Below are 19,042 nucleotides of genomic sequence, written 5' to 3'. Positions count from 1 at the left end.
TCTGTTCATGTCTTCTGCCCATTTCTTGATTGGATTCTTTGTTCTTTGGGTGTTGAGTTTGATGAGTTCTTTATAGATTTTGGATACTAGCCCTTTATCTGATATGTCATTTGCAAATATCTTCTCCCATTCGGTCGGTTGTTATAGAGGCAATTTTTAAAAAACAAATTTTCCTTGTGATGAAAACGCTCAGGATCTTTTATCTATTATAATAGCTTTTCTTGTGTATCATATAATAGTGTTAACCTGTAGTCATCATATTTAACATTATATTTCTAGTACTTATTTATTCTATAACTGGAAGTTTATACTTTTTAATCCCCTTCCTCCAGTTCCCCCCACCCATTGCCTCTGGTAACCATGAATCTGATTTCTTTCCTTTTTTTTAATTCAATTACTGAGAATATAAGTGACCATTGTTTCATGTGCCTTTTGGCTGTTTGTGTATCTTCTTGGAAGAATGTTTATTCAGGGTTTTAGTCCATTTATAACTGGATTATTTGTTTCTGTTTTTCTGCTATTTAGTTGTAGGAGTTCTGTATATATTAATATATTAACCCCTTATCAGATAAACGGTTTGCAAATATTTCTTTCCCATTCTGTAGGTTGTCTTCTCAGTTTGTTGATTGTTTCTTTTGCTGGGAAGGACTTTATAGTTTGACATAGTCCTACTTGTTTATCTTTTATTTTGTTGCTTATAACTTAGGTGTCATATCTAGAAAATCATTGCCAAGACCTATGTCAAGGAGCTTGTTTCCGTGTTTTTTTTAAATCTAGGAGTTTTGTGGTTTCATGTCTTATGTTTGTCTTTAATCCATTTTGAATTAATTTTTGTGAGTAGTGTAAGAACATGGTCTTGCTTCTTTCTTCTACATGTGAATATTCAAATTTCCCAGTACCATTTTATTGACGTGACTGTCTTTTTCTCCACTGAGTATTCTTGGCTCTGTTGTCAAATATTACTTGACCAGATATGCTTGGGTTTATTTCTTGGGTCTCAATTGTGTTCCATGATATTTTTGTCTGTTTTTATGCCAGTACCGTACTGTTTTGATTACTGTCGGTTACTGAAATCAGGAAGTGTGATGCCTCCTGCTTTGTCTTCTTTCTCAAGATTGTTTTGGCCCTTTGAGGTCTTTTGTGGTTCCATATAAATTTTAGGATTGTTTTATCTACTTCTATAAAAGATGCCATTGGAACCTTAGTAGGTATTGCACTGAATCTATAGATAGCTTTTGGTAGTACTGACATTTTAACAACAATATTAAGTCTTCTGATCCATGAACATGGGATATCTTTCCATTTATTTATGTCCTCTCAATTTCTTTCATCAGTGTCTTATAGTTTTCTTAGAGTAGAGATCTTTCACCTCTGGTTAAGTTTATTCCTAAGTATTCTATTGTTTTTGATGCTATTGTAAATGGGATTATTTTATTTCTTTGTCAGATAACTCAGTGTATAGAAATACTACTTATTTTTGTGTATTAATTTTATATCCTGCAACTTTACCAAATTCATTTATTGAATCTAACAGCTTTCTAGTTGAATCTTTAGGATTTTCTGTTTATAAAATCATGTCATCTATAAATAGAGACAGGTTTATTTCTTCCTGTCCAATTCTGATGCCTTTTGTTTTTCTTGACTGACTGCTCTGGCAAGGACTTCCAGTACTATGTTGAGTAGGAGTGGTGAGAGTGGGCAACTTTGTCTTGTTCCTGATATTAGAGGAAAAGCATTCAACCTTTAATCATTGAGTATGATGTTAGCTGTGGGCTTATCATACATGATCTTTATTATGTTGAGGTATATTCCTTCAGTACCTAATTTGTTAAGAGTTTTTATCATAAGTGGATGTTTAACTTTGTCAAATGCTTTTCTGCAGCTATTGAAATGATCATAGGATTTCTTTTTTCATTCTATTAATGTAATGTATCATGGATTGATTTGCATCCCAGGTTGAACTAACCTTATATCCCAGGTATAACTCCCAGTTGATCATGGTGAAGGACCCTTTCATTGTGTGCTGCTGAATTTGATTTGCTATTATTTTACTAAGAATTTTTGTATCTATATTCATCAGGGACATTAGTCTGTAATTTGCTGGTAGTGTCCTTTTCTGCTTTGTTATCAGGGCAATGCCAGCTTTATAAAAGGAAACATTACAACTCATACCACAGAAATACAAAGGATCATACAAGACTGTTCTGTCTCATGTATGAATAGTTACCCTGCTTTCTTTTTGTTACCATTTGCTTGAAATATCTTTTTGCATCCTTTCACTCTCAGGCTATGTGTGTCTTTAATGCTAAAGTTAGCCTCCTATAGGCAGCATATTGTTGGATTTTTTTTAATCCACTCAGCCATTCTTTGTCTTTTGATTGGAGAATTTAATCTGTTTGTGTTTAAAGTAATTATTGCTAAGTAAGGGCTTACTATTGCCATGTTGTTCATTGTTCCTTCTTTTTTATCCTTTTTTTTTTTTAATGTTTTGGTGTCTTGTGGTATCAGTAGGCTTTGACTTCTTTATCATGTTCTTTTGTGTGACTACTACAGGTTTTTCCCTTGTGGTTACCATGAAGCTTTCATAAAATACTTTTTTTTTTTTTTTTAAGATTTATTTATTTTAGAGAGAGTGTGTGTGGGGGGGCGGGGAAGGAGCAAAGAGAGAATCCTGAAGCAGACTCCCCACTGATCACGGAGTCCAATGCAGGGCTGGATCCCAGGACCCTGAGATCATAACCTGAGCTGAAAACAAGAGTTGGCCGCTTAACCAACTGAGCCACCCAGGTGCCCCACTTACATAAACTATCTTAAAATTACAACACCCTATTTGAAAATAATAGCAACTTAACCTTTAATAGAATTCCTAAGCTTTACACTTTGACTTCTGCTCTCCCTTACATTTTAGATTATTGTTATAATTTACATATTTTTATATTGTGTAACAACAGATCATTTTAGTTATGATTATTTTTACTGTTTTTTAACTTTTAAACTAAAGTTGTAAGTGAATTACATACCACCTTTACCATACTACACAATCTAACTTTGACTATATTTTACCATTACAGATGAGTTTTACACTGCCTTCTTAATTTTTATGTTAATTAGTACCCTTTTATTTCCACAGAAGAGCTCCCATTAGCATTTCTTGTAAGGCAGATCTAGTGGTGATGAGTTTCCTCAGCTTTTGTTTATTCTGGAAAGTTTTTATCCCTTCTTCATTTCTGAAGGGCAGCTTCACTGGGTATAGCATTTTTATTTAACAGGTTTGTTTGTTTTCAGTAGCTTGAATATGTCATCCTATTCTCTTCTGGCCTGAAAGGTAGCTGTTGAAAATCCACCAAAAGTCTCATTTGGCTTCCCTTGTATGTAACTTCTCTCTGGTCTCTTGCTGCTGTTACAATTCTTTGTTTTTCACATCTGACAATTTAATTATGTGACTGGGTGTTGCCCTATTCAGGTTCAGCCTATTTGGCAGTCCTCAGGGTCTCTTGGGTCTGGATGTCTATTTCTCTCTCCAGGTTGGGGAAGTTTTCCACCATTGTTGCTTTTTAAAAAATTGAAGTATAGTTGACACACAATGTGACATTAGTCACAGGTGTACAGTTGACATCTCTTTACATTATGCTACCGTGACCACAAGTATAGTTGTTATTTATCACTATACAACACTATTACAACACTATTGACTATATTCCCTATGCTGTATGTACCTTTTATCTCTGTGACTTACTCCTTCCATAACTAGAAGCTTGTATCTCTCACTCCCCTTCACCCATTTTGCACACCCCACCCTGGCAGCGATCAGCTTGTTCTCTGTATTTACAGGTCTGTTTCTGCTTTTGTTTTGTTTTTTATATTCCACATATAAGTGAAATCATCTTATATCTGTCTTTCTCTGACTTATTTCACTTAGCATAACACCCTCTAAGTCCATCTATGTTGTTGCAAGACCTCATTCTTTTTTATGGCTAGTTAATTTTCCATGGTGTATATAAACACCATATCTTCATTATCCACTCATCTATCAGTGGACACTTGGGTTGCTTCCATATCTTGGCTATTGTAAATAATGCTGCAATACACATAGGGGATGCATGTATCTTTGCAAATGAGTGTTTACATTTTCTTTGGGTAAATGCTCAGTAGTGCAATTACTGGATCAAACGGTATTTCTCTATTTCATTTTCTGAGGAACCTCCATACTCTCTTCCACAGTGGCTCCACCAATTTACATTCCCACAAACCATGCACGATTTTCCTTTTCTTCACAGCCTCACCATCACTTGTAATTTCTTGTCTTTTCGAGTCTAGCCATTTGACAGGTGTGAGGTTATCACTCTGACAGGTGATAAGCTCAGAGGTGAGGTTTTGATATCCATTTCCCTGATGATTAATGTTGAACATATTTTCATGTTTCTGTTCACTCTGTCATCTTTGAAAAAATGTCTAGTCAGGTCCTCTGTCTAGTTTTTGTCAAATTGTTTTTTAGGTGCTGTGTTATATAAGTTCTTTATATATTTCGTACATTAAACTCTTACCAGATGTATCATTTGCAGATATCTTCTCCCATTCCAGTAGGTTGCCTTTTCCTTCTGTTGATGTTTTCCTTTTCCATTTTCATTTTGATATAGACCTAATGGTTTATTTTTGCTTTTGTTTCCCTTGCCTCAGAAGACATACCTAGTAAAATGTTGCTAAGACATAGGAGTTTTATGCTTTCAGGTCTCACATTTAGTTTGTTAACCAATTTTGAGTTTATTTCTATGTATGGTGTAAGAAAGTGGTCCAGTTTCTCTTTTGCATGTCCAGTTTTCCCAGCACTGGGAAGAGACTGTTTTTCCCCGTTGTGTATCTTGCCTCCTTTGTCATTGATTAATTGACCATATAAGTGTAGGTTTATTTCTGGGCTCTCTATTCTATTCCATTGATCTATGTGTCTGTTTTTGTGCCAGATTACTACAGCTTTATAGTATATCTTGAAATCTGGAATTGTTATACCTCCAGCTTTGTTCTTTTTTCTTAAGATTGCTTTTGCTATTTGGGGTCTTTTGTGGTTCCATACAAATTTTAGGATTATTTGTTCTAGTTCTGTGAAAAAGACTGTTGGTATTTTGATAGAGATTGCATTGAATCTATAGATTGCTTTGGGTAGTATGGATATTTTAATGATATTCTTCCAATCCATGAGCATGTAATATCTTTCCATTTGTTAGTGTTGTGTTCAATTTCTTGTGTCAGTGTTTTATAGTTTTCAGAGTACAAGTCTTTCACCTACTTGGTTAAGTTTACTCATAGGTATTTTATTCATTTTGGTGCAACTGTAAATGGTATTTAGCACACTTAGTAAATGGAATTGTGTTCTTTCTGCTATTTCATTATTAGTGAATAGCAACAACCAATATCTATGTATTAATTTATATCCTACAACTTTACTGAATTCATATATTACTTCTGGTTTTGGTGGAGCCTTTAGGGTTTTCTGTGGATAGTGTCATGTCATCTGTACATAGTGAAAGTTTTACTTCTTGCATTTTATTTCTTTTTCTTGTCTGATTGCTAGGACTGACTGCTAGGGCTTCCAGCACTATATTGAAGAAGAGTGGTGAGAGTGGACATCTTTCTCTTGTTCCTGATCTTAGAGTACTCTCAGTTTTTCACCATTGAGTATAATGTTAGCTGTGGGTTTACATATATGGCTTTTACTATGTTGAGGTATGGTCCCTCAAACCTTACTTTATTGAGAATTTTTATCATGAATGCTGTTGTACTTTGTCAAATGCTTTTTCTGCATCTATTGAGATATGATTTTTATCCTTCATTTTCTTAATGTGGTATTTCACATTGATTTGTGAATACTGAATAAATCCTCAGAATAAATCCCACTTGATTGTGGTGAATGATGTTTTTAATGTATTGTTGAATGTAATTTGCTAATATTTTGTTGAGGATTTTTGGATCTGTATTCTTTAGGGAAATTGGCCTGTAGTTCTGTTGTTGTTTGTTTGTTTTGTTTTTTTGTAGTGTCTGTCTGGTTTTGGTGTCAGGATAATGCTGGCCTTGCAGAATGTATGTGGAAGCTTTCCTTCCTCTCCCATTTTTTTGAATAATTTGAGGAGAATGTGTATAAACTCTTCTTTAAATGTTTGGTAGAATTCACCTGTGAATCCATCTGGTCCTGGGCTTTTGTTTGTCAGGAGTTTTTTGATCATGAATTCCATTTCATTGCTTGTAATTGGTCTGTTCATATTTTCTATTTCTGATTCATATTTTGAAGATTGTATGTTTCTAGGAAATTATCCAATTCCCCTATATTGTCTAATTTGTGGGCATACAATTTTTGTGGTTGTCTCTTATAATCCTTTGTATTCCTGTGGTGTTGGTTATTACTTCTCATCTTTCATTTAGGATTTTATTTGGTTCCTCTCTTTTTTCTTAGTGAGTCTGGATAAAGGTTTATCAATTTTATCTTTTTGAAGAGCCAGCTCTTGGTTTCATTGATTTTTTTTTCTGTTGTGTTTTGTTGTTTTTTGTCTCTATTTCACTTAGTTGTGCTCTTATCTTTATTATTTCATTCCTTCAATTAACTTTGGAATTTGTTCTTTTTTTAGTTCTTTTAGGGATGAGGTTAGATTGAGATTTTTCTTGTTTCTTAAGGTAGGCCTGAATTGTTATAAATTTCCCCCTTAACAACTGATTTTGCTGTGTCCCAAAGAGTTTGAACTTTTGTGTTCTCATTTCAATTTCCTCTGTGATTTCTTCATTGACCCATTGATCAATCTCCACGTTTTTTTTTCCAGTTTTTTTTTTCTTGTGATTAATTTTTAGTTTCATACCTCTGTGGTTAGAAAAGATGCATTTATTGAGACTTGTTTGGTGGCTTAATGTGATCTATTTCATCTAATGTTCCATGTGTACTTGAAAGAAATGTATATTCTGTTCTGTATATATCTGTTAAGATAAGATGGACTTATGTGTTGTTCAAAGATATGATTTCCTTATTGATATTCTGCCTGGATAACCTATCCATTGATGTAAATGTGGTGTCAAAGTTCTGTACCATTATTTTATTATTGTCAGTTTCTCCCTTTGTGTCTGTTCATTTTTTACTTTATATATTAGGTGTTCCAACACTGGTTGCACATATATTTACAATTGTTATATCCTCTTGTTGGATTGATCCCTTTACCATTTGTAATGTCCTTCTTTGTCTCGTTACAGACTTTAACATCTCTTTTGTCTGATACAAGTATTGCTACCCTGGCCTTTTTTTAACTTCCATTTGCATGGAATTTTTTCCCTATCATTTCACTTTCAGTCTGTATGTATCTTTAGGTCCTGAAATGTGTCTCTTGTAGGCAGCATATAAATGGATTGGGTTTTTGTTGTTTTTATTATCCGTCCTACTGCCCTATATCTTTTGATTGGAGCATTTCGACCATTTACGTTTTCTTAGTTGATTTCTGGTTGTTTTTGTAGTTCTCCCTTTTTTCTCTTGTTCTCTCCCCTTGTGACTGATGACTTTCTTTAGTTTTATGGTTTCAATACCTTTCTCTTTATTTTTTGTGTATCTATATCAGGTTTTTTATTTGTGGTTACCATTAGGCTCATATATGACATCCTATATATATAGCAGTCTATATTAAGTTGATGGTCTCTTAAGTTTGAACACAGTCTAAAAGAACTTCATTTTTACTCCCCCCTCCACTTTTTTATGTATGTGTTGTCATATTTTACATCCTTTCATTTTGTGAGTTCCCTTAACTTTTAAGATATAATTGATTTTACTTCTGTATTTTAACTTTTTTTTTTTTTTAGCTTGTATTTGTTCTACTTCCTTTATTGGATTTTTGCTTTTAGTTAGAATATTGTTTTCTTTCATTATTTTCTACTTTCAACCATGGCCTTTTCTTTTCTACTTAAAGTCCTTTAACATTTCTTATAAGGCCAGTTTAGTGGTGATGACCTCCTTTAACTTTTGTTTTTCTGAGAACCTCTTTATTTTTCCTTCAATTTTTCTGTTTTGCTTTTAATTTGAGAGAAAGAGAGAGAAAGAGAGAGAGAGCAGGGGTGGGACAGAGGGAGAGGGAGAGCATGGAGCCTGATGCAGGGCTCAATCCCACAACCCTGAAATCATGACCTGAGCTGAAACTAAGAGTCAGGCACTTAACTGACTGCACCACGCAGGCACCCCATATTTCTCCTTAAATTCTGAATGATAACCTTGCCAAGTAGAGTATTCTTGGTTGTAGGTTTTTTTCCTTTCAGCACTTTGCAGGCCAGGAGGGAGTGGCATGATATAGTTACAGTTTCTGCTGAAAAATCAGCTGATGGCCTTATGGGGTTTCCCTTGTACTAGCTGCAACTCATTGCTTCTTTCTTGTGGGTTTTAAAATTCAAGCTTTATCTTTAATCTTTGACATTTTAATTATTTTGTGTAGACCTCCTTGGGGTCCATCTTGTTTGGAACTCTCTCTGCTTCCTGAACCTGGATGTCTGTTTCCCTCCACAGGTTAGGGAAGTTTTCAGCTCTTATTTTTTCCAGTAAGTTTTCTGCCCCCTCTCTCTTTTCCAGCTGGAACCCTTATAATGTGATTGTATGTTTGCTTGATGTTGACCAAGAGATCCCTTTACCTGTCCTCACTTTTAAAAATTCTTTCTAATCCTGCCTTCCAGATCACGGATATGTGCATTCTTCTGCATCTACTAGTTTGTTGTTGATCTTCTCTAGTGTATTTTTCATTTCAGTTATTGTATTATTCAACTCTGATTGGTCATTTTTTATATTTTTCATTTCTTTGGTTTAGTTCTCAGTTCACCAGCTTTTTTCTCCAGGCCAGTGAGCATCTTTATGATCATTACTTTAAACTCATCAGGTAGATTGCTTATCTCCATTTCATTTAGTTCTTTTTCTGTGGTTTTGTCTTGTTATTCTTTCTGTGTTTGTTTCTATGAATTAGGTGGAACAACTACTTCTTCCAAACACAAAGGAATGGCCTTGTGTATGGTCATCCCCTGTTAAACTGTGTGTTCCTGGCACTTTGGCTGGCTCAAGCTGTGACTGGTGTGGGCTGGGGTTCCAGGGCTCACTCTGCTGAGGGCACCCTGACAAAACTGCTGAAGCTGAAGTGGGTATAAGCCAAGGGGTCCTGGGGTACTCACACGGGGTGCACCCTGGTAGGTGGCTGGAACTGAGGCAGGTACTTAGCTGGGTGTTCCCAGGGTGCTTTCTGCAGGGAGTGCCCTGGCTAGGGTCGCTGGACCTGAAGCAGGTATGAGGGTGCCCTAGCAAGTCATCTGGAGCTGAAGTGTTCCAGGGTACTTTGCTTCTGTGATACCTTGGTAAGATAGCTGGAGCTATAGTGAGCACTGGATTAGGCACATCTCATTGTGTGCTGTGCTGGGGCCACTCTGGTTGGACAATTGAAGGTGGTGTAGGCTAGGGTCCCATGATTCACTGAGGCAATAAGCTAGGGCTCCCAGCCCCTGCTCCTATCCATGCTATCAAGATGGAGGGAGACTGTAAAGTATGGTGGGTCACCAGCCTCTCTGACCTGGAGAGAGTTCCAGCAGCTCTCCTGACATTTGGCAATGTTCTAGGGCTGGATCCTTTATATCCTTGCTGCTCTTTTAAACCACAGCTCTTTTTGTGTGCCCCAGGGCATGCAGGACTGGTCTGGGCTAGGTGCCCAGAGCTCGCTGGGGTGGCAGGCTGGTTATTCTATCCAGACCCTGTTCCCACCTGTGCTATCAAGGTGGAGGGGGAATGTAAACCATGGTGCTTGCCAGTCCCTCTGACCCAAAGAGAGTTCCAGCAGTTCTGCTGCCATCTGGCAGAGTTCTAGGGCTTAATCTTTCATATTCTAGTTGCTCTTTTAACCACAGCTTGTTTTCTGTGCTCCAGAGCAATGAATCCACGCACAGTCCTTCAGTACTATCCCTCCCCTGTGCAGTTTGCAGCATCAGGGGTAGGGGTTTTCTTCATTACAGTGTCTCCACCTCTCTTGCCCTTCTCTGTGTTCTATCATGTTGTACAGAAGCTGCTACTTCAGCCCTCAGGTCTTCAGGAGGAACTGCACTATAACTAGCTGTAGATTTGGTGTGTATGTGGAGGAAGTATGTTCAGGTCTTCCTATATTGCTATCTTAGATCAGAAGCCCAGCCATTGTTGTTTTAAATGTACTTTCTACCCTTTTCTCTTTTCCTTCTTGAATTTCCATAATGCCGATATTGTTTCTTTCATTGTGTCCCATAAGTTCTATGGGCTGTGACCTCACTTTTTCATTTTTTTCTTTTTGTTTTTCTGACTGGATAATTTGTCCAGTCATGCAGGTTGCTGATTTTTTCTTATGCTTAGTCAAGTGTGCTTTTGAATCACTCTATTGAATTCTTCAGTTCAGTTATTGTATTTTCCAGCTCTAGGATTTTATTTTTTGATAGTTTCTATTTCTTTGTTGAACTTCTCATTTTATTCATTTTTCATTTTCCTAATTTTGTTTAGCCACCTATGCATTCTTGTAGTTCACTAAACTTAAGAGGATTATTTTGAATTCTTTGACAGTTCACAGATCTCCGTTTCTCTAGGGTTAGTAATTAGTGCCTTAATTAGTATGCTTTGGTGTGGTCATATTTACCTGACTTATTGTGATGATTGATCACCAGTGAACTACTTTGGTATCTGCAAGTGGTAAGTGATCTCCTGTCCCAGACTTTGCAGGTTCATTTTGGCAGAGAGTGTTCTTCAACAGCTCTGCTTGGGTTTCTGAACGTGTCTACTGGTAACATCCTCGGGCAGGTAGGCCTACTGTTAGGGGCTATTTTGGGGGCATGGCAAGTGTTTAAGCTCTGAGGTCAAGGGTGTGTGGGTGTGCCACTGACTGAGAACAGCTGGGTAGGACTGCTGGCTTGGTTTCCTGCCCAAGTGAGGCTGTAGGATGGGCACCACAGTTGCCTGGATTCTCTGGGTAATCTTACTAGATGGTCACGACTGGGTGTTATACTCAGCAGTTAAAGTGGGGTTATGAATTAGCTTCCCTGCCCTGCTAGGGCAGCAAGACAGGGCCCAGGGCCTGCATAGTTTGTTGTCTGGGGACCTGAATCAAATAAGAGTGTGCATGGGATATCCTGGGCAGGTGAGGCTACCAGTTTTGCTCTGCAGGCAAGGAAAGCCCCAGGGTGTGTGCTCTCTGGGAGCAGGGCTGCTGGATGGGCCATGCAATTTCTGATGCGTTCTAGTGAAGTTCCTTGGTCAGTGGGGCTGAAGCCTCTTCAGCAATGAGTGGGGCTATGGATTAGTCTCCCTGACTGGACACAACAGGAGAAGCAGCTCAGAGGCCAGTAAGGCTCTTTGTTGTCCTTACCTTAGCTGACTCATGCTGCAGTTTTTCTGGCCGAACAGGACCCCTTGCTTTGCTCTGAAGGCAGTCAGCTCTACGCACCTACCCCTCAGCCTGAGAGTTGCCAAGTCATGTAGCTTACAGGTGTTCTCCCCAGCCCTTCTGTCACGTGGGCCTGGGGACTACTGTCCACAGCCTCGAGCTGTGACTCAACCTCAACTCTTTTGCCTGAGAGGCCCCCTTCAAGCAACTTTTAATTTTCACCAACAGGCTTTCTGGTTGAGAGGGGCCAGGAGCCAGGCTCTACAGAGTGTGAGACTAGGACTCAGTTTTTCTGCCCAGGGAGGGGACAGACCAGGCTCCAGGGCTGATAAAACTCATCTGAGGACCCAAATCAAGCAGACCTGAACCCTGCTGCATTCCCAGGGGTCAGACGGTACCCCTGACTTGGTTCTGCAAATGAACAGAACCACTCTTCTACTTGGGCACAGCAGGTGTGCACTAGGTTTGCCCAGATCCAAGTGCTGCTTGTGGGAAGCCCCCTCCCTGCTCCTCTGTCCCAATCAGAGTCCCAGTTTTTGAGCCCCACAGATTCCCCTATACTCATGAGGAGGCAAATCCAGCTCCCTTGAGGCAACCCCCAATCCTGGATATCACCCCTGGGCTCTCATAAGACTTCCAAGTATGGTGTTGGTCACTGGCCAGGGACGGGGCATTATGTAGCCATGACTCTACCCTTCTGGTGTGGTCTCTCTTGCTCTCTGTGGTGCAGTGGGCTCCTTTAGCCTCACTCCCACGTTCTAGGTGTCTCTCCTTGGTGTCATGTCCAGGGATAGTTGTTTGCTCCCCCTCACAAGAACAACAGCTAAGTCCCGTATGACCTATGGTGGCATCTTGGTGATATCACTTCTTGCACGTCTTAGAAATCCTGAAATGTAGTAGTTAAAAGCTGGTTTCTAGTTACTTAATGCACCTGGCTACCACTTTATCACATTGTAGATCCACCCTGAGGCACATGGCTTTGATAAAGCCAGACCTTTATTTCCCACTAGGATCCCAAGGCTCCAAATGAGGAGAGCTGGCCTTAGGCAACTCCGTTTGCCATCTGTTGACACGAAGAGCTGAGAAACCACTCTCCCCTGATAAACTTTAAGAAATAACATGCATGCCCTTTGACAAAGCAATTTTCAGACAGCTCTCTGTGGCAAATGAACTCAAACAAGAGGGTAAAAAAGCTTTTATATATAAAGATACCTCCTAGTATCTTTATTATTTTTTTTCTATAACTGCAATCTAAATGTTTGCCAATAGGCAACTAATTGATTGTATGAGTGGAGAATGTCTAAGTTAAAATGTTAAATGAAGGGAGCAAGATGCAAGTTTGTACATACATGATTGCAGTTATTGCAGTCCTATAAACCTAGAAACCACTAACTTGTGCCTGGAATGAAGACTAAAATACATAAAAAGTAGACTATCATTGAACAGTAGATTCTATAATTTGTCATCCAATGAAGTATTACAGTAAATGTTTTCTAAAAGACACCACTCAAAATTACAATAGTGGTTTATTCTCTTATGCTTGCAGACCATAATTGTACATATAAATACTGTATTGTCAACCATTTGAGAGGTGTTGCTTATTTTGGGTTTAGCATGTTGACCTTAGAGTCTTGTACTAAAATGACCTTGTTAAAAGGATTCCGCAAAATAATCTCATGGATTCCTTGAGTTCCTTTTTTTTCTTTTGTTAGTTTTCCATCTATAGATCTTCGTGGGGGAGGGATAAAACAACCTGAAATATAAAGTTAAGGAAAAAAAAATGTCTCTTTACAGGTGTTCCATTACCCAAAGAAGACATTTCTGCCCCTGTGATCTCTAGCTCACCAGTGAAGGAAGCCCGGGAGTATAAAAACCCCCAAAGTGAAGAGGAAGAGAAAATCAAAGAAGAGCCCCTGACCATCTCCGAACTGGCCTACAACCCAAGTGCCAGCCTGCTCCCCACCCCTGTGGATGATGATGAGATTGACATGCTCTTTGACTGTCCATCGAGGCTGGAGTTGGAAAGAGAAGACACAGATTCATTTGAGGAACTAGAAGCAGACGAACATGCCTTTTTGATGGCCGAAGAAGAAGAGCTGAAGGAGGCTCGCCAAGCTTTGTCGTGGAGCTATGACATTCTGAGCGGCCATATTTGGGTGAACCCACTGGTCAAGAGTTTTTCCAGGCTCCTGGTGGTGGGCCTGGGGCTGCTGCTCTTTGTATTCCCCCTGCTCCTCCTCCTTTTGGAGTCAGGTATTGATCTCTCCTTCTTATGTGAAATCCGCCAGACGCCAGAGTTTGAGCAGTTTCACTATGAATACTACTGCCCTCTAAAGGAGTGGGTGGCTGGCAAAGTAAACCTCATTCTCTACATGCTGGGTTGCTCATAAAGTCCGTATCTCATATGACTAAGGGCTATATTCAATACTAGTGATTTGTTGGTTTTTGTTTTTTTTAGCAAATACCTGGTTCTGAATGGTCACAGGGCCATGAGCAGGTGTTCCTTACTCATAACTGATTAAGTTAGCTTTCCATAATTCACTGCAGTTAAATAAGTTCAAGTCAAATACAGTTATTTTAGTTACAGGTCAGGAAGATGGCCTTTAAATAACCAAAAATATGTTTATTTTTTATTATACTACAGACATTATCATAATACATTGAGCTGAATTAGATTTCCCCTTTTTTAATAGTTAGCACCATTATAAGGTTCAGAATCAGAATTTTAGTAACAACCCAAGAGAAAGTTTTTGAATATAATCCTTAGTGAAAACAACGTCCTCTAACCGATGCCTATACAACTAAATTTATGCTGGGCTTTTGTTTTGTTTTTTTAAAAATATTTTTATGTGTTCAAAATATTTTGGTAAATTTTTAGCAAAAAAAAGAAGCCTCCTGGAGTTATTTAAGTGTACAGATTGTAAGACTAATGCGCAAAGGGTATGTCAGGAATTTTTTAATGTTTTGGCACTGGTTTGTTTTTTACAATATTTTTGGCTGAACCAATGGCATAATTTGTTGTTACCTGCGTATGAGATAGAAAATAGGTAGAGAGACACTGTAGTAAGCTCTTGAAATGGATGATGGAACTGGAGGATGTAGAAACGAAGAAGACTCAAGTGGACACAGGGTGGTCCATTTGGACAAGATGACTTACTACCTTCATTTGCATTCCGTCCATATATTTTGGTTGGGGATGCAGAACATTTTAAAGGAAAAAAGTTAAAAGTTACACTAGTTAATTGCATATTATTGTACATTAAACCCAAGAGTAGAAGCAGATGGGCATTGGGCAAGTAGCAAAACCGTTCTGGTGAGGCTGGTATGCAAGGGGTGGTAGGCAAACCATCTTTTATGAAAGTGGTGGTAATGCATGGTTTTGGATGATGTAAAGAATGTGCACTTGCTGTCCGAGTTGAGATGAATATATTTAAGTGGATCTGAATAAAGGTGGAGAAACCTTAAGGCATATTTTTTGGGTCCCTCATGCTATTCATTGATTCGATGGAAGAAATTTCAAAAGAAGTGTGTGTAAGAGAAAGGCTATGAAAAGAATGGAGTTTGGCTTTTTGATAAATGCTGATGATCTTTCTATTTGGTGGCCATTATCCTCTTTTCCTTTCCTGGTTTTCTTAAGATCTTAACTCATTTTGAATTGGGGCTTCCATTAAGAAAGTGGAAGGGACTCATTAGAGGATCTAGCATTTCAGTATGGGTGAAATAGTAAAAGGACTCTCTAACCAGATAGTAGAGGGAACAAATGTTCTAGTACCTTCCTTCATACTATAAGCTCCACCATAGAAAGAAAGGCTCTGATGCTTCCCCAGGCAGAGTACTTACGAATACTGCGATATAACTGAGAAAGAAAAGAGTATGAAGCTAAGGGCATAGTGCATTGGAATTTCTCCATGGACTGAGAATATTCTATTGCCTTCATTTACAAAGAGATTGGGCGCCTGTATTCTCTCCTTAACTGTAATAGAGGCTCCAACTCTATCATTAGCATCATTTCTAAATTGGCCATTCATGGGAGCTCTGAGTGCTCTATTAGACATTTAAGTTTGAAAATAATAAGTTTTAAAAGCCTTCAGTGGAACAAACTAGAATATACATTTGCTATTAAGTTTGTAAGGTATTCTCTCCCCTGTGCTTTCAGTGATTTATTTTGCTTTTTATTGAAGAATATTTAATACCTGAAATTTGATACCAACATAGAATATATTTTATATAGTTCATGTTGGAAGTTCTCAAATGGCCAGCTTTGAAATCGAACCCCTTTGTTATGACTTCCAAGTCCTATGTTCTGACAAAAGGGTACCCCAGTGTAGTCTGCACAGAATTAGTCCCCCTTGTAATCATGCTTCATACCATTTCCTTTGAAGTTCAAACCATAACCAACCTAGGCCCTGCCCTTTTAAAGTAATATTAAATATTTTTAAATTATGGAAATATAATATATGGCCCATCATAAAACACTGAAAAATACTGACAGGATCAATACCCCACAAAATCCAACCATGCAGATTTATATTGGGGAGTAATCAATATATTTTAACATTTCCAGCTAACATCTCTTTTAGGCAAGAACGTCATTATTGAATAGAAATGTTTTTAAGCGAAGGAGTTAACAGAATAGGGTCTGCCGAATTTAAGCAACAGCCACCAAACATAAAACTGGGATCCTAAGATGCCATTTTATCGGGATAGAATCAGCGTTTTAGAAATATCCACTTTAGTTTTGTTAGGAGAGAGTCGCCCACTGCCTGAATCAAATGAGGAGAAAAGTGCTTCTAAAGATGGAGAGTATATAACATAGTGAGACACAGAATTCAAAGCAAGTGTGTGAGTATATGTATATTCCATATTATTGGTATAGGTGTGTTTATATATGAATCTGTATATATGTGTGCATTTGTATACACACAACTGATATGCCTTTCAAACATAGTTGTGTTTATTTTTCCCCAATTGAGGAGTTTGTGACATGTTATTATTCCTTTTCCCTCTCAGATACCATGGGATAAAACCCACAGTCTCAAAGGTTTCAATTTTCCATGAAAACAAGTGTGTACATTTGTGGTTATATATACACACATATATGGCAAATACATATACACACACAATCTTGTCTTTAGTGCTAATGCAAGTTGGATCATAAAAAAAATGTAGGTAAAGTATCGTGTATTTCTGTCTGCTTGGAACATACTGTAAAATGTTATGTATTTGGAATATATTTTGTGGTTTGTCTAATATTTATAAAGACAACTCTGGGAAGAATTCAAAAGGTGATTTCATTGAAATACTAGAGATATGGGGGCCATGTTACCTGTGATTGGAGCCTTATCTTTGTATAGTAAAATCTGCATTTCTATGTCAACATCCAGATTGTTTTATATGTTAATATGGTGGCAGGAATCCCTAATAAAAATACTCTGGGGAAAAATGTTTCTGCAATCATTTAGTTTTATTCAGGCTATTTATGGTACCTTTCTGTAGTTCCAACAAAGTAAATTTGCATATAGGACCATGAATGAGGTCACCCTTGAATGGTGATAGTATGAAAAGAAAATCACAGGTAATGGATGGGATTAATCCTTTGCAGAAATCACTCAGGCTAAAACCAGGAATATTGAGTGTACTGAAAATGGACCCAAACATAAAAGATAGCTATAGCATTAAGATAATTAGGGAAATAGCAGAGCATGGAGAAAATAGATGAGAGGTGTTCTTCATTATAGATAGGAGGAAGGATTTCCAAATGTTAAAAATTAGTAGGTCATCAGTTCTGGCAGAAAAGGCTGCTTTCCTGTGCCAGGGAGAGCTACATCAGACTCAACTCTCCCACACTTGCCATGAAACTTTGATCTGTTCATGGACCCCGGAAGAACCTTATTCTTCTACTCTTGTCTTCCCCTCCATACAGCATGGCCTGAAAGGCCTACTGCTTTGGTTTATCACAAAGCTAACAACTCCATCCCTGACTGCTAACTCAGAAGCTGTTACTGTGAATGAAGCAAAAGGAGCCCTCTCTACAGTAGGAACACCATGCTGTCAAGCCAAATTGTACCTCAGCTGTGGTGGCCTCTTAAGTCTGTCAATCTCTGTTTTACTGAGCTATAATTGACATAAAATTGTATTAGTTTTAGGTATACAACATGATTAGATATCTGTATATGTTGTGAAATGATCACACAAGAAGTTGAGTCAATATCCTTCACCTCACAGAATCACAAAATTTTTTTCTTGTGATGAGAACTTTTAAGATCTACTCTCTTAGCAACTTTCAATACAATATAGCATTGTTAACTAGAGTCCCCCTGTTGTATATTACATCTCCAGCCAGAACTTATTAAAACTGCAAGTTTGTACCTTTTGATCACCTTCATCCATTTCACCCACCTTGCGGGGTAGGGTGTGGTGGGGAGTGGTCTGTCAAGTTCTTACTCAGCAGTTGTCAGAGGTCCAGGCTGTAGAGTACAGGCAAGAAAAAGAATTCTGTGGTTATTATTCAGGCATGAGGTGACTTAGGGACCTACAGTCCCAGCTCCAGCAGCTGTAGCCAGCACCATTGTTTGGCTTAGTATCTGCAGACTGGAAGGTTCACATGAAGTGACCCTTGGCTACTTATTCCTTGAGCAGTCCAGGCTCCTGACCCAACCTCACCTCTTGGGAGAAACCCTTTTCCTTATTCCTCCATTCTTTGCTTAGCCAAGTAGGGAAAATCTCTCCTAACCACATGCCAGCCTGGAAGGAAAGAACTGGGGAGAAGCTTCCACCTCTGAGGTGACTTCGGGATGGTTGTGGTTGATGAGTTTGAGACTCTTTGGGCCATCTTTCTCTACTGGGTGGAGATCATGTACTAAAGGTCCCTGCTTACTTGTCCTCCTGCTTCTTCTCTCTCTCTTTCTTTCTCTTGGACCTGCTTTTGGGCTTCCAGTCTACATGCAGTAAACAGACCCAGCAGGACCTGCCCATGGTGGGCCCAGCCAGGACTCGGCTCTCCACCTTCCAGCCGCGGTCTGTGATGGGTGGGTAAGTTTGGCAAGCCCCGCCCAGTGGGCTCAGCTGTCATCACTTCAGAGAGGACAGAAGAAGCCCTCACCTGGGTCTCAGATCCCAGCTGTGTTCTCCAATCTATTAATAAAATGGATTTTAACTCTCTCCTGGCCCTTGTGTCTACTGTCTACTGGGAACTGGGGTGGTGGCTGGGGGTAAGATTCACACTAAGGACACTCAAGAATATTTAGGATCTCTGCCACCTCCAATGTCGCCAGCAAGGAAAGAAAGAAGGCTGCTTCTGGCTGAACCTTAGGCGTCAGGGGGTGTCTGCCACTGCCACTCGCCCTGACTGGTCTTGCAAGTGGGTGAGGGAACTTGAGACTTAATATTAGTAAAGAACGAGGGGTTAGTTGGAACCACACATCCCTATTCTTTATCCATAACTGATGCTTACCCCAAATATCTCCTTGGAAAGAGAAGTAAGGCCACTTTCCTGGTTATAAAGGAAAGCTCATAGTAGGACAAAGGATATACTTTCTGTGGGTAGGAAGTACTGAAACATGTCTTGCGAATTACAGCAGCTCCTCCAGCTAACGCTGGTCACCTTGAACCTCCTCCTCCACAAGAATAATGATCATGAAAATTGGCTTTCTGAGGAGACC

At 38.8% G+C, this 19,042-nt stretch overlaps 1 protein-coding gene across 2 annotated transcripts in view; it reads left to right on the top strand.

The window, feature by feature from the left end:
* The window catches only part of FRMD3 (FERM domain containing 3), a 273,925-nt gene extending 255,383 nt beyond the window's left edge, over nucleotides 1-18,542 (top strand). Inside the window, exons 14-15 of one of the 2 annotated variants that reach the window (XM_081802886.1) lie at nucleotides 13,176-13,634; nucleotides 18,319-18,542. In XM_081802886.1, the coding sequence (XP_081659012.1) occupies nucleotides 13,176-13,634; nucleotides 18,319-18,332 (473 nt within the window). In that variant the 3' untranslated portion in view covers nucleotides 18,333-18,542. Of the gene's footprint in view, nucleotides 1-13,175; nucleotides 16,827-18,318 lie in introns of those variants that run through there. The other variant, XM_081802885.1, reaches the window with a different exon arrangement.
* The last annotated feature ends 500 nt before the right edge of the window (nucleotides 18,543-19,042 follow it).

The sequence above is a fragment of the Leptonychotes weddellii genome, chromosome 14 (assembly GCF_054177405.1).
Source record: "Leptonychotes weddellii isolate Sample4059 chromosome 14, ASM5417740v2, whole genome shotgun sequence".
In the NCBI taxonomy this organism is placed as follows: domain Eukaryota; kingdom Metazoa; phylum Chordata; class Mammalia; order Carnivora; family Phocidae; genus Leptonychotes; species Leptonychotes weddellii.
The sequence above is the reverse complement of the archived record's forward strand: the minus strand, read 5'-3'. Positions and strand labels throughout refer to the sequence as shown.